Source organism: Phacochoerus africanus, chromosome 4, assembly GCF_016906955.1.
Source record: "Phacochoerus africanus isolate WHEZ1 chromosome 4, ROS_Pafr_v1, whole genome shotgun sequence".
NCBI lineage: Eukaryota > Metazoa > Chordata > Mammalia > Artiodactyla > Suidae > Phacochoerus > Phacochoerus africanus.
In genome coordinates, this window is record NC_062547.1 from 126,478,050 (window position 1) to 126,493,375 (window position 15,326).

Here is a 15,326-nt window from a genome sequence, read left to right on the forward strand (position 1 = left end):
ACCCCCTTCTTCCCCCCCTGACCCCCTTTTTCCTCCCCAACCCCTGTGACGTTAAACCTCCAGCATCTTGAGCGTGCGGCACTTGCTGAATGGTAACTACAGGGCCTGGGCATGCACTGTTCCCTCTACCAGGAATGCCTTTCATCCAGGCACCCACATGGTAGGGTAGCCGAGATCCCACTTTACTCAGAGGACACCCTCGCACATAAGTCCTTTCTCACCTTCCTATCCCCTGTCACTCTCTGGCCCTGCTTTACTTTTTTCCTTGCCTTTAAACTCCTATTTGACCTATGAGACTGTATAGACTTACCCAAAGTATTTATTTTCTTTGTTGTCTTTTTTTTGCCAAACCTACTTATTTGAACCAAAATGTTAGTATGTAACCTGGCTAACCTTCAAACCGAGTTCTTTATTTTCAGTGGTAAAGGATAAATGCATATATGCTAATGCACATAATAGGTCTCATTTGAGCCTTGTATTGAAAATGAATCAACAGCTTTATTTATGGCCATTGGTATCCGTACACGTCTGTGTGGGAGAAATACTTCTGGAATTAAAATTAACTTAGCTAAATCATTGGTTTTGACTGGGACCTAAGTACGTAGGAGTAAGTCGTATTGCAAACTTTTGAGGTACATTTTATGAAAATGATGTTATTTCATGTCAGGCAAAAGCAAACATTAAGAATTCAAGTGTCATCAACCAGAAGTAATATGAGTACTTGTGTATTGGACATATTTTTAAAACATATCTTTTGTGTGTGTATTTACTTCATCTCCCTGACGAGCATGTAAGTTTCATGTATGGGCAGGCACTGTTAAAACACTTACTTGTGTTCCCCGTAATTAAGGTGTACTTGGTACATAATAATAACTGGTGCTTAACAAGCTCGGTCCGAGCACTTGGTTTTATTCATGAGTTTTTACCTATTAGGTAGGTACTATTATGAAGCCCTTCATTACTCCCATCAAACCCATCACCACCTTGAACTTGGCTCCAGTCTGCTCTCTAAATGGCAACCACAGTCATCTTTTCAAAACAATTCATTTCTGTCTCACTCTGCTTAAGATCGTTCAATAGCTTCTCACTGCTTTTCAGATAAAGCCAGAATCCCTGTCCATTCCTAACAGGCTTGAATTGCTCCCCTGCCCTCATGGCCACTCTAATTGCTACACTAGCCTCCATTCAGGTCTTTGAACCCTCCAGGCTGTATCCTGCCACAAGCTTTCTACCTGGCCAGCTCCCTCCCCCTGAATCCCCTCCTTCTAGGGCCTTTTGTCCTTCCTGATGAGGTCCAGACCCCTAATACGGGGTTTTCTGTGCTAGGTACTCTTTAGAGGTTGAATTAATAAATGAATACAGGAGTTCCCGTTGTGGCACAGTGGAAATGAATCTGACTAGTATCCACGAGGATGCAGGTTTGATTCCTGGCCTCGCTCAATGGGTAGGGGATCTGGCGTTGCCATGAACTGTGGTGTAGGCTGCAGATGTAGCTCAGATCTAGCGTTGCTGTGGCTGTGGTGTAGGCCCACAGCTATAGTTCCGATTTGACCCCTACTCTGGGAACTTCCATATGCCTTGGGTGCAGGCTTAAAAGCAAAACAAACAAGCAAACAAAACATTATTTTGTGTCTCAAGGTATTGGAGCATTTAATTTTTTATACAATAAGCGTATTTACTTACATCCTAGATGGAGTTACGTGCAGACTGAAGTTTAGAAATGAAACTTCTGAACCATGTGATTGGTTGGTTCCCCTGTTCAAGTTAGCTGTTCATATTTTACCTGCTCTGATTACTAAAATGTGGTACAACATCACATATACACCTCTGAATTTCCTATGCATCGCCTGTAAAAATGGAGCTGATTTTTCAAGTTTGACAGGGTGGCTTTTGTCAGAGATTTGCCCTTTTACGTGAAGACGACAGGCCCACATCTTCCTGCGCTCTCGAAGCTCCTGTAATAGAACAGGCATACTCAAGACAACTTGGACTAAACGCCCGCTGTAAACCACAATGGAAAAACTGCAGCAAAGTATTCCCAGTAGAAATCTTGGAATTCCTTCAAGTATATTGAGATTTTGTTAGAAATTGAATTGCCAGTGTAATCCATCTTCCTTGTGAGAAAACATTCAGATAAAGAGCTGGGGCCCAGCAGCATTAACCATTAGAACATCCCTTAAATCAATAAGCTACAAATCTGGCCGCGCATTCCTGCAGCGCCTGCTGGTACACTAAAGTGGCTGGAGGCCGAGCAGCATGACTGATGGCACATCCGAAACCAGGGCAAACTGCACGGTGATGCAGATTTCTAAGTTCTGCCCAGGCCTTACCCTGTTACCTTCTGTAAAATGCATGGGTATTTATTGTGCACATAAGAAAAACAGTGTTCCTTTTGTTTTTCAGATTTTCCGAATGTGGTTATTGAAGGTGTTCTCCATGGGATATTTTACCCTCACCTCCAGCCCAGGTAGAAATCCTCCACAGCTAAAGGAAGCTGAAGCAAGTTTCGAAGTCATAGTCAAGGAAATCGATACCTACCAAATTAACCTAAACTCAATGACATAACAGCTCTCACTAGTGGTAAAATTCACAGACCCAGCTTAATTCAGGGCAGGGACATTTCCATTAGAATGGTGCTTTTAAAAATAGAACTGAACCAGGGGTTGCTGAGGTTAAGGTCAAGTGTTTAAGAAGTAGAACGTGGCTGCCAATTTAGAAACACAGGAAAAAAAGGCTAAAGGCGATCGCTGGGAACTCCGAGTGGAGCAGAACCGTTACTCTCAGCTTCGGGCACACCGTTTGCTAATTGAAAACCTTATCCTGAATCAGCAGGAGACTGATCAACTTTGGTGGCTTTCTCGTTCTGATTGTATGACACACTAATCTTTTCATCAGGAGATTTTTCTCAGCCAGTGATAGATACATTCTGAAGTGCTGGCACCAAGAGAGCATCACAGAAACACTGTACTAAATGTGAACAGGGAACTAAACTGGAGCTGAAATTATACTGACAATAGTAGGGCATTTTAAAAATCATGGCATTTTAATTTGCATTACAGTGAAGTTGTGACACATCTGGGGAGGTGGGGGGTTAGCTTCTAACGTCAGCACATAAGATAAAATGGGGTATCCAGATGGTCCTTGAAAGCCCTTTAGGATGGCGCCATATTGGAAATATCCATCACAGCCTGTTTTTCCTCAAGTGTTTGAAGAGATATAACTCTTGATTCAGTTAAAGACCAGTTTTGAAGGTGATGGTATTTGTTTAGGGGCTGTTTTGTATTGAAAACCTAGCTTTAAACACTAGAATTAGACGTAACCTGCCAGATGCCCTCTAAGAGACGATTGTGAACTGACAGTGACTGAAGGAGCCCCAGACTGACAACACCCATCTCAGCTTACTCGAGGGCATCTGGTCCTTCAATAGGTGGTTTTATTGCCAGGTTAATTGTTATTTTCCTTACTCCTTATCATCTCCTTTTCACTGACCTCATATATTGAAATAATGTAAATTAAATGTGTTTATGATGTAACCCCACTGTACATCTTAGAGGCATTCATATTTTGAGTGGTAAAAGATAAAAACATATATGCAGCCTATATGTATGTGCTGTATTTGGGCATTTCCTTGAAAATGAATTAACAGCTAGGCTATTTATGGTCATTAGCTTAATAAGCTTCTGTGTGGGAGAAAAATATTTAGATTCAAAACTAATAACTAAATCATGGTTTTTGATTAGGATCTAAATAAACAGGTTTAAAGCTTGCTGCAAACTCTTAGATATTTGTGAATAGATGTGTTACTACATGCTGGAAACAAGCAAGAACTAAATAATCAAGTGACATTTTTCAACCAAAAATGACTGAATAGTCAAGTATTGGAGATATTTTAAAAATGTTTTTGTTATTAGCTGTTTTGAGTTAAATAAAATGAAGAACACGAAGTACTGGAATGCGTCTTCTGCTGCTAGAATTTTATTGGAAACACAAATTGTGTCTTGTGTCTTTACACACACACACATACACACAAAACCTTCTCCAATATTCATATATACATTATTTCTTTTTTTGTTGTTTTTTGTTTGTTTGTTTGTTTTTTGTCTTTTTGCTATTTCTTGGGCCGCTCCCATGGCATATGGAGGTTCCCAGGCTAGGGGTCGAATCGGAGCTGTATCTGCCGGCCTACGCCAGAGCCACAGCAACACAGGATCCGAGCCGCGTCTGCAACCTACACCCCAGCTCACGGCAATGCCGGATCATTAACCCACTGAGCAAGGGCAGGGACCGAACCCGCAACCTCATGGTTCCTAGTCGGATTCGTTAACCACTGCGCCACCATGGGATCTCCTATACATTATTTCTAATCTGACAAAATAAGTGTTAAATTACCTAATCAATTAAGCCAGTAGGTACTCATGAGGTAGTTGATGATTTATCAGGATAGTGAGGATTTAAAAAAATAATCAAGAACAAACATCTTTGGTGGCATACAACTCAAGAAATCTTTTTTGAGAATTAAATTTTTAGTGACTTGCATTTTAAATTCTTATTTAAATTTTTAATATGTCACCTTATATTTCATTTCAATTCCATTGTAGAAAATAGAAACCACAGTAGATATTTTAAGCAGAATAGAATAAGAAGAAACAGTGCTTACCGAATCGTAAGAACAGTGCTTCTTCTGGAAGGACGAAGGGAATGAACTTGAGGTTTTTAGGCACGACTTCCAGAATCCTCCAGCAATTTCCAGTACCCACCTGTCAGGGGACCTGCAACCTCTGCCTTAAGCAGGAATTCAGGGAGCCAGAAGGCTACTACTGAAGGTATTGAGGTCAAAAACAGCAATAGAGCTTTGATCCAGGGATCAGCAAGCAGGAGCAGAAAGTGACTGTTAACCACCAGAACTGCCTCATGGCAGCATCCAGGAAGCTGGTGACTGGGCACTGGAACAGTGTGAGCTGTTACCACCTACACTGCAATTGCCTCTCAACACCCATGGCCTTGCTTGTCAGAAACTCCAGCCCAAAGCAGCAGGAAGATGACATTCGCTCATTTCCATCTTCTACTCTGCATCTTGTGAAAGAACATGTGGTTGGCAGAATGTGACCTTTGATCCCCAGCTTCCCGGGAGTCTGGGAAGGAGTTGGAACTTTCTGGTCTCAGCAGCTCAGAAATGCACATTGGAAAGATGATGGGATATATTTCCATAGTCAGAAATTTAATAAAAACATACAAAAGGATATAGAGAAAGAAAAATTTTCTTCCATCCTGTCTCTAATGTCCTAGCTCCCCTCCCAGAGAGGATCGCTGTGCCTGTTTTACGTGTACACTTCCTGAGATGTTTCATCTCCATGCAAGCAAATGTACGTTTAGTGTACCTCTATTCCATGAGTAGAGGGAAGAAAACAGAATAAAGAAATCCTCTTACCACTTAAGCCAGGATATGGGGATAGCCTTCCCACTCCCTTGGCCCCCAATTCTTGGATTTGGTGGTCTGCCTTGGCGTTATCTTGGAATGTCCCCCAGTTTCTATTTTATGCAAAACCTTTCTCAGGCCTCATCTCCATCACCTGGCCATGATAGCTATGATGTCCTTTCTCCTGGCTCCAAATCCCATTTTACTTTTTTTTAAGGGCCTCACCCATGGCATGTGGAAATTCCTAGTCCAGGGTTGAATTGGCACTACAGCTGCCAGCCACAGCCACAGCCACGTAGGATCCAAGCTGAGTCTGTGACCTATACCACAGCTCACAGCAACGCCAGATCCCTAATCCACTGATCGAGGCCAGGGATCGAACCTGCATCTTCGTGGATCCTAATTGGGTTTGTTAACTGCTGAGCCATGAAGGAAACTCCGAAAAGTATAGAAATCTCATGATCACAGTTGAGGAACAACGAATGGCTTTCATGTCAACATCGATCAGTTGATAATGGCTGCCTAAAGTTCTCTGATTAGGATTCTAAAACACCCATTAGAGTGGATTCTATCCAAAAAAAAAAAAAAAAAAGGCAGAAAAGAACAAGTACTGGTGAGTATATGGAGACCTTGAAACCCTTATCCTTTGCTCGTAGGGAGTGTGAAATGGTACTGCCTCTGTGGAAAATGGTATGGCAGTTCTTACCAAACAAATATAAAATTACCATATGATCTAGCAATTCCACTTGTGGATGTATACCCAAAAGAAGTGAAAGGGAGGACTGAAAACAGTTACTTCTCCACCCAAGGTCATGACAGCATTATTCACAGTAACCAGAATGTGGAAGCAGGTCAAGTGTCCTTCGATGGATGAAGGGATCAAATGTGGTCTATACATACAGCGGGTTATTCAGCCCTTAAAAAGAAGGAAATTCTGGCACCTGCTACACCAGGGATAAATCTTGAAGACATTCTGCTAAGTGAAATAAGCCAGTCACAAAAGGACAACTACTGTATAATTCTGCTTTTTTGAGGTACCTAACATAGACTCACAGGAACAGAGACTAGAGTAGTGGTTGCCAGGGGCTGAGGGAGGTAGAAGGTGGAGAAACAGAGCAATTCATGTTTAATGGGCTTCAGCTGGGGAAGATGAGAAAGTTCTGAAGATGGATGGTGGTGGTGGTTGTACAACAGCGTGAGTGTATTTAATGCTCCTGGATGATACATGTAAAAAAAAAATTAAAATGATACAGTTAATGTGATGTATATTTTACCCCAATTTTTTTAAAGATTTTTTTTAAAGGATTTTGAGTGTATATGGACTCAGTGAGTTTAGAGTTTAGCAACCCATTAATGATCATTGTTAAGGGTGCAGGAGGAGTTTGGGCACACATGCCAGTACTATTCCATCCCTGGCAAACTCTGAGATTCTAAAACAATAGTTCTCAACCTGACACGTGCATCAGAATCACTTCAAACTCTGCATCAGTACGTCTGGGTCAGGGCCTATCCTTGAGTACTTAGAAAAACTGTCCAGTTGATTCGGATGCACACTTAGGTTAGGAGTCACTGTTTGAGGGATGTGAAAATGTGAGATGGTTTATGAACTCCTCTTTGGTGATGACTGACTTTCCTACCTTCTGCAGAATCTACGATGGAAAGAAGAGCGGTTTAACTCTCAGGATTGCATGTGGTCACAGGGAGGAAGGACTTGTCCTAGTCCATTCTGGCCGCTATCACAGAAATACCATAGACCAGGGGGCTTATAAACAGCAAATGTTTATTTCTCACAGTTCTGGAGTCTGGTAAGTGCAAGATCAGGGCACTGGCACATTTGGTGTCTGGTAAAGGGCCCTTTTCACTGTGTCCTCACAGGGTGGAAAAGGGAGCAGGGGTCTCCATGGGGTCTCTCTTTCCTAAAGGCAGTAATCCCTGATCATCTCCCCAAAGTCCCCACCTCCAAACACCATCACATAAGAGAGTTTCATCATATGAATTGGGAGGTGGGGGTGCAGAGTCTGTAATAGGACTCTTTGAAGAAGCATCTTTTGAAGAAGGATGACAGACAAGTTCGAATAGTGGTCTTAATCGACACCCTTTATGAATATATATTCATGTGTTCATCCAGTGAATAAATGAAGTGGCATGCGTGTGAGTCTTCTCACTGGATTAAGGGATGAGTTAACGGACAGAATCCTTGTTTTCTGGAATTTTGGGCCGTTTACTAGGGAGTGTCTTTCCCCTGGAAGTAGAGTTGAGTGATTAAGGCCATCTTCTCCAGTGTGTTTACTCAGCTTTATTTTACTTTTTTTTTTTTTTTGGTCTTTTTGCCTTTTCTAGGGCCGCTCCTGCAGCATATGGAGGTTCCCAGGCTAGGGGTCAAATTGGAGCTGCAGCCGCCACCCTACGCCACAGCCACAGCAACACGGGATCCAAGCCACGTCTGCAACCTACACCACAGCTCATGACAACGCCGGATCCTTAACCCACTGTTCAATCCAGATATCGAACCTGCAACCTCATGGTTCCTAGTCAGGTTCGTTAACCACTGCGCCATGACGGGAACTTCTCCACTCAGCTTTAAAGCAGTCATTTTCCTCTTGGCTTTGTTCTGGTTTTCATCCTTGATGATCACGATAGATTTTCAACTCAGCAGCAGAAACCCAGGGAAGGAGCCGACACTCAAAACTGAAAATTCTGCAACATGGATGTTTTCCGTCCTTGCAGATGCTGAGCGACAGTCTGGATCCGGTGAGGGTGAAGATGTGTTTCTTTTTGAGTGAGGGGGGAGGAGGGTACTTTGAAATGCTAAGCCATTGGAATACATGTAACTGACTAAAGAGAAACTCTGTTTTATATCCTCAGAGTATAACTGTAAATCTGACCTATAAGATGTGGCACACTTTCTGTCTTTACCCTGACAGCAGCCATCATGCCATCAACAGCATCTCAGCTTTGCTACTCTCTTCACTTAGATATTTAAGCCTCTGGGTGCCACAGGTTGTGACCCTAAGGCCTTGCACACTTCATCCCATTATAACTTGACAAAGCTCTTACCAAAAAAATTATGGAAGAAGAAACAGAAGATCAGAAAGATTAATAAGTGACTAACATGAGGGAGACCCATGGTGGTGCAACGGGAACGAATCCAACTAGTATCCATGAGGATGGGGGTTCAATTCCTGGCCTCGCTCAATGGCTTAGGGATCTGGCATTGCCGTGAGCTGTAGGGTAGGTTACAGACTCAGCTCGGATCTGGTGTTGCTGTGGCTGTGGTATAGGCGGGCAGCTGTAGCTCCAATTCCACTCCTGGCCTGGGAACTTCCATATGCTGTGGGTGCGGCCCTAAAAAGAAAAAGAAAAAAGCAAAACAAAACCAACCTGAGTAAACACTAATGTGACCTAAGTTCTGTCCACAGATTATCCCACATCATCATTCTGAGGTCTTGAGGTCTGTCGTCTTCTTACTGTGCGAAAAATGAAGGCTTGAGAGGCAAAAGAGCTTGACCAAGACCACTAGTTAATAAAGGGGAGCAGGATTTGAGCCTTTCATCCTCAAGATTCAGATTGATCCACTCCTCCCATTAGACCTGTTTGTATTTATGTGCATTTTTGAACCACACATGAATACGCAAGTCAGAAAGAGCTAACGCTGTGACAGTTGCTCATATTTCTACCCTCCGTTATAAATGAGAACGCTTTCCCATCTTCCTTGATTAAACCAAGCTTTGTGCTGTCAGCCGTAGCCTCTGACACATCTCCCTGCTCCCGCTTTGGCTCTAGTCCATCCTCCACACAGGAGCCAGAGCCATCTTTTTCACATGTCCACCATTCAGGTCACTCTCTTGCTCAAAATTCTTCTGCAGCTTCCACTGCCAATTAAAATCCAAACTCCTGCCACCCTCTCCATCTCCCCCGCCCTCCTCTTCTCGGTACTCATCGCACTGGCGATTACTTGCCAGCCTTGGTTCTCGATCAAGCCCTTTGGACCTGCTGGTCTCCGCCTGCAACACCCTTCTTGCCACTCTTCAGAAAACTGGTTCATTTGCACCTCTTAGGTCTCAACTGAGATGTCCCCTCCCCGAAGAGCCCCTCCTCAGTCATCTGATCTTAGGCAGCCACCCAGTTCTCACCCCACCCCATCCTTCCAAAACAGCATATTGTTACCTCCTTCATGGACGTTATCACCAGTTGTAATATCTTACTTGTTTAATATGTTTATCCCCCTGCAAAAAACCTGAGCTCCACGAGGATAAGGGCAGCATCTGACTTGTTTACCCTGTTTTTCAGCTGGGGGGTGGGGAGCAGATCCCGAAAGGGCTGTCGAAGGAGTAGGTGGCCTGGCAGGCAGCCTGCATGCCCATCACCCAGCTCAGAGCTGGCTCCAGCTTCTCAGCAAGGGCTTCACAAATATATGTGTCATAAATGACCTTGAAGTCAGATTTGCTCACCTCTTCCCAGAGTCCCATAAGGATTCATTACATCCTGATTGTTCTGAAACGGTGTTTATCTACAGTTTGCTCACCAAGTTGATAGAATGGTAAACGCTTGGGGAACTACATTTGAATGATTTCCTAAAGGCCTGTCCCTTACAAGTGAATTGCTAACCTAATTCAATGGTTTAGTGACATCTCAGGGTAGTGATTGACAAAGTTTGGACCTTGAACCAGTAGCATGAGCATCACCGAAAAAGCTGTTAGAAGTGCACATTCTCAGGCCCTGCCCCAGACTTAACGGTCAGACACTCAGCGAGTGGGACCCAGAAATCTAACAAACCTTCCAGGTAGTTCTAATGCACATGAACATTCGAGAGCTCCAACTCTATGATATTTCAAATTTTGTTTTTTTTATGGCCATATCCATGGCCCGTGGAAGTTCCCAGGCCAGGGAGTGACCTACACCCCAGCTACGGCAATGCCAGATTCTTTAACCCACTGCACCAGGCCCAGGATCAAACTCATGTCTTTGCAGCAACCTGAGCTGTTGCCATTAAATTCTTAACCCACCGTGCCACAGCAGGAACTCCTCAAATTATTTTTATGTTGCAATTTTTAAATGTTGAAACTTTTTTTTAATGAAAAAAAGAAAAACCTCAGTACTTTTAGGGGAAACATGCAAAATCAAACAATGCCAGGTGGTTCCTACAAAAAAGCTGGTGACACGCTTAAGACACTGGCCCATCAGTAACTCAACAAAACCAATAAGGTGTTTTAAATGTAGCAAAGATGACAGATAGCGGATACTTAGAAATTATCTTCTTTAACATAAGCTTTTATGTCTTATTATCGTGGTAAGTTTTTCTTCATCACAGAAGATATCACAGTGTCTTTCTAAATCCCTGCCATGTTTAAATGCGAACCTGAGTAAATCAGAGTTCCTAACTTCGTGGGACTTATAGAATAATGTGATGTTAGATGGATAAATACCCCCCAGCTGTGTCATTATGAAGTATGTTATATGCTATAAAGGAAAAAGAAGGCTTATCGATGTGCAGGGAAGGTCCCTCATTTAGGTTTGGGCAGGTCAGGAACCTTCTCTGAGGTGGTGACATTGAAGCAGGGACATACGGGATGTTGGAGGAATTAGCTGGCAAGAATGGGGAAAGGGAGAGGGTGTTGCAGAGACATCAGCAGGTTCCAAAGCCCCAAACAAGGAGAGAGCTTCAGTGAAACCCTCAAGGAAAGCTGGTAAGTTTAGAGGACAGTGGAGAACTGAGGCTGGACCCCAGGGTGCCCTCCTTGGGTGTGGCACTCAACAGTTTGGCTTGTAGCCTATACACAGTGGCAAACACTAGACTGGTTTTACACAGGAGAGATAAGATCTATTTTATTTTGTCTTATTTTTATTATTTATTTATTTATTTTTAATTTATTTTTTGTCTTTTTGTCTTGGGAGGGCCGCACCCACGGCATATAGAGGTTCCCTGGCGAGGGGTCCATTCAAAGCTGTAGCTGCCGGCCTACGCCACAGCCACAGCAGTGCCAGATCCAAGCCATGTCCGCGACCTACACCACAGTTCACAGCAGTGCCGGATCCTTAACCCACTGAGCAAGGCCAGGGATCAAACACGCAACCTCATGGTTCCTAGTCAGATTTGCTGTGCCACAACGGGAATTCCTATTTTGTTTTATTTTATTTTTATTCAGCTTTATTGAGGTATAGTTGACAACTCATGATTTATTTTGGTTTATTATACTTATTTATTTTTCTTTATAGTCATGCCATTTTTTCAAGCATGAATTTTTTTTAAAAAATCCTCCCAAATGGCTCGCAAGCATCAGCAAACAATATGCAATTTAGGATAAGGCATGTGATGTAGCACATGATTTATTTCAAAGCTCTTTCTGCCTGCCTGTGGAGAAAGGACTGACTAGACAGGTGCAAGATCTGAAGCAGAGAGACTAATAAGGGGCCCCTGAAAAAACCTGGGTGAGAGGTGACCTGTTTTAGGGGGAGACATGGACATTGTATGGCAGAGCCACCGATGAACTTGCTGATGCACTTGGATATGGAAGGTAAAAGGGAAGGGAGAAAGAAGTGGAAGAGAAGTTGAGGTTGGAATAACTGGTTGGATGGTGGTGCCATTCATTGATTGGACCTGGGAATGGGAGGTTGGGACCTGCTATAGACTCAAAGTTTGTATCATTCCCCCAGATTTCTATGTTGAAACCTAATCCCCAGGGTAATGGTATTTGGAGGTGGGCCGTTACAAGGCGATTAGTTCAGAAGGACAGAGAATTCTGGGCCCTTCCACCACGTGAGGGCACAGCCAAAGGACAGCAGTCCATGAACCAGGAAGAAGGCATTCATCAGACCCCAAAGCTTGGATTCCAGTCCAAAATGGTAAGGAATAGATTTTGTTGTTTATAAGCTACCCATTCTATGGTATTTGGTTGGATTGGTTTGAACTAAAACAGGACCCCTATTCTCAGGAGCTCCGGGGTGCTAGATAAATCCTTATCCAGGCCTTGGTCTCTGCTCTAGGTCAGACACCATGTCTCCTTGCTTGCTAGTTACTGTCTGCGTCTGAATGAAAGTAAAACTAGATGTAACACTGACCCATCAGCAGAAGGAAACTAAGCTAGATTTTTCCCACTGTGGTGGTCAGTTTATGCTGCTGGACTACCCCTAACTTCATGCCTGGTTGATGAGGATCAGAAATATGGTCTGTAGCCAAGGAACAATGCCAAGTGCAGAGAGCAGACTGCACACACTGACCTCGAAGGGCATTGTGTTGCTGCCTGAGTTTACACATGGTGGGCGGTGTGGTTGTGTAGTTTTCTCATTGACGCACATGAATCACCCAACAAAGGAGAATTCTAGTGTCAAGACATCCAAGCTGGGAGTTCCCGTCATGGCTCAGTGGAAATAAATCTGACTAGTGTCCATGAGGATGCAGGTTCGATCCCTGGTCTCTCTCAGTGGGTTAAAGGTCTGGTGTTGCTGTGGGCTCTGGTGTAGGTTGCAGACATGACTCAGATCCTGAATTGCTACGGCTGTGGCGTAGGCTGGCGACTATAGCTCCAATTCGACTCCTAGCCTGGGAACCTCCATATGCCTCAGGTGCGGCCCTAAAAAGACAAAAAAAAAAAAAAAAAAAGTCCAAGCTGGACACCACAGTACCTCTGACTTGAGAGAGGGTGGTTTCTCATCAACACTGTTCACCTCAGGAATGGGCCTCCTGTGCTGCCAGCAGCTTGGCACGCTCATGACAAGGGCATGTCACCAAAGCCAACTCCCACCCACTATAGCCACAGCCACTGCCACTGAAAGCTCACCACCCCCTGGGTCTTTCCTCTTACTGCTTGATGCCCACCTGATTTTTGCCAGTTTTACTTCTATTATGACCTTCTAACCTCAACTCAGAAAATAAAGAGGAAAAGCTGGAGTTCCCGTCGTGGCTCAGCGGTTAACGAATCCGACTAGAAACGGTGAGGTTGTGGGTTCGATCCTGGGCCTCGCTTAGTGGGTTAAGGATCCGGCGTTGCCATGAGCTGTGGTGTAGGTCACAGATGTGGCTCGGATCTGGCGGTGCTGTGGCTCTGGCATAGGCTAGCAGCTACAGCCCCAATTAGACCCCTAGCCTGGGAACCTCCATATGCCACGGGAGCAAAAAACACCAAAAAAAAAAAAAGAGGAAAAGCTTATTTTTTTAAAAAGGTAACAGTCTTTGAAACGGAGTAGATACAGTCAAAAGATAAATGCCCATGTTTAACCATTGATGCCTAATTGGGGGCATATTCTTTTGGGTTACCGATTCTGAACATACTTATTGAGCATCATTTATGCATGAAACACTGTCTAGGAGTAGATGAACATGAGCTAATCCTTGATGGAAAGGAACTTCCAGTCCTTGGAGGGCACAGGACACCCCAGGAAGTAAGCACTTAGAAGATGAAGGGAGGAATTTTCCAGTGACGTCTCGCGGAGGGAGGGAGCCCACATACCAAGTCCTGCAGGCTGGCGGGGAGCAGGACGGTAGGGAAGCAAGGCAATTCAGAAGCGCCGAGCTCTTCCCAGAGAGCTCTCCATCTAGGACCGTGGGACAAACCATGTGTTTTTGTGCCTCTATTCCAGGCCGACCACTTATTCCTCCCTTCTTGACGTTCCTTCTCAGTGTGGGTCCTGGTGTCCAGAAGAGGTACAGGAAGAAGGCCTGTCTTCTGTGTCCAGGTTGGAAGAAAAAGCTTCATTTTTTTTTTTTTTTTATAACCTGCGGCATATGGAGGTTCGCAGGCTAGGGGTTGAATCAGAGCTGCTGCTGCCGGCCACAGCCGCAGCCACAGCAATTCAGGATCTGAGCTGCGTCTGTGACTTACACCACAACTTACAGCAACACCAGACCGCCAACCTACGGAGCAAGGCCAGGGATGAAACCCGTATCCTCATGGATACTAGTCGGATTCGTTTCTGCTGCACCACAATGGGAACTCCCAGCTTCAAGTTTTCAAACTGAGATAATCTCTCCAAATGACAGGACATAACATTTACCACCCAGAAAAGATGGTGACCTTATTTTTGTTTTGTTTTGTTTTGTTTTAATTAGGGTATAGCTGATTTACAACGCTGTGCCAATTTCTGCTGTACAGCATGAGGGACCCAATACCTAACTACACATAGTATACTATCTTCCATCATGTCCTGTCCCAAGAGATTGGATATAGTTCTCTGTGCTACACAGGAGGACTTCATTGCTTATCCATTCTAAATGGGATGAACATAGTTTTTTTGTTTGTTTGTTTTGTTTTTGTCTTTTTGCCATTTCTTGGGCCACTCCCGCGGCATATGGAGGTTCCCAGGCTAGGGGTCTAATCCGAGCTGTAGCCACCGGCCTACGCCAGAGCCACAGCAACACGGGACCCGAGCCGCGTCTGCAACCTACACCACAGCTCACGGCAACGCCGGATCCTTAACCCACTGAGCAAGAGCAGGGATCAAACCCGCAACCTCATGGTTCCTAGTCGGATTCATTAACCACTGCGCCACGATGGGAACTCCTATAGTTTTAATAGCACGTTAGGAGTTCCCCTGTGGCAAAGCAGGTTAGGGATCCCACGCTGTCACTAGAGTGGCTCTGATCGCTGATGTGGTGTGAGTTCAATCCCTGGCCTGGGATTGTCCACATACCATGGGCACAGCCAAAAAAAAAAAAACAAAAAAAAAAAAAACAAAAACAAGAACAAAACAACTTTAAAGGCCCAATATGCTTCAGGAAGAAAGTCCTTTACTTTCTGAAAAATGAATGGGTATGGAAACTTATATGACTCTTGATGAAACTTCAGAAGTAGGTATTAGAGGGGCTATTGGCATGTTGTGTCCTCTCCGGATCCTCTAAATGTGTGACGCACGAGCATTCTGATGGAAATAGGGAGGGCCTTAAGATCCCATGTTGGAATTCTGTAATGCATTT

General features: G+C 44.1%; 1 protein-coding gene across 5 annotated transcripts in view; it reads left to right on the forward strand.

The window, feature by feature from the left end:
- Positions 1–3,953, forward strand: part of SNX24 (sorting nexin 24) — a 157,327-nt gene extending 153,374 nt beyond the window's left edge. For 3 of the 5 annotated variants that reach the window (XM_047778502.1, XM_047778503.1, XM_047778505.1), the window contains one exon: positions 2,404–3,953. In XM_047778502.1, the coding sequence (XP_047634458.1) occupies positions 2,404–2,471 (68 nt within the window). In that variant the 3' untranslated portion in view covers positions 2,472–3,953. The remainder of the gene's footprint in view (positions 1–2,403) is intronic. The other 2 variants (XR_007134578.1, XR_007134577.1) reach the window with 2 other exon arrangements.
- The last annotated feature ends 11,373 nt before the right edge of the window (positions 3,954–15,326 follow it).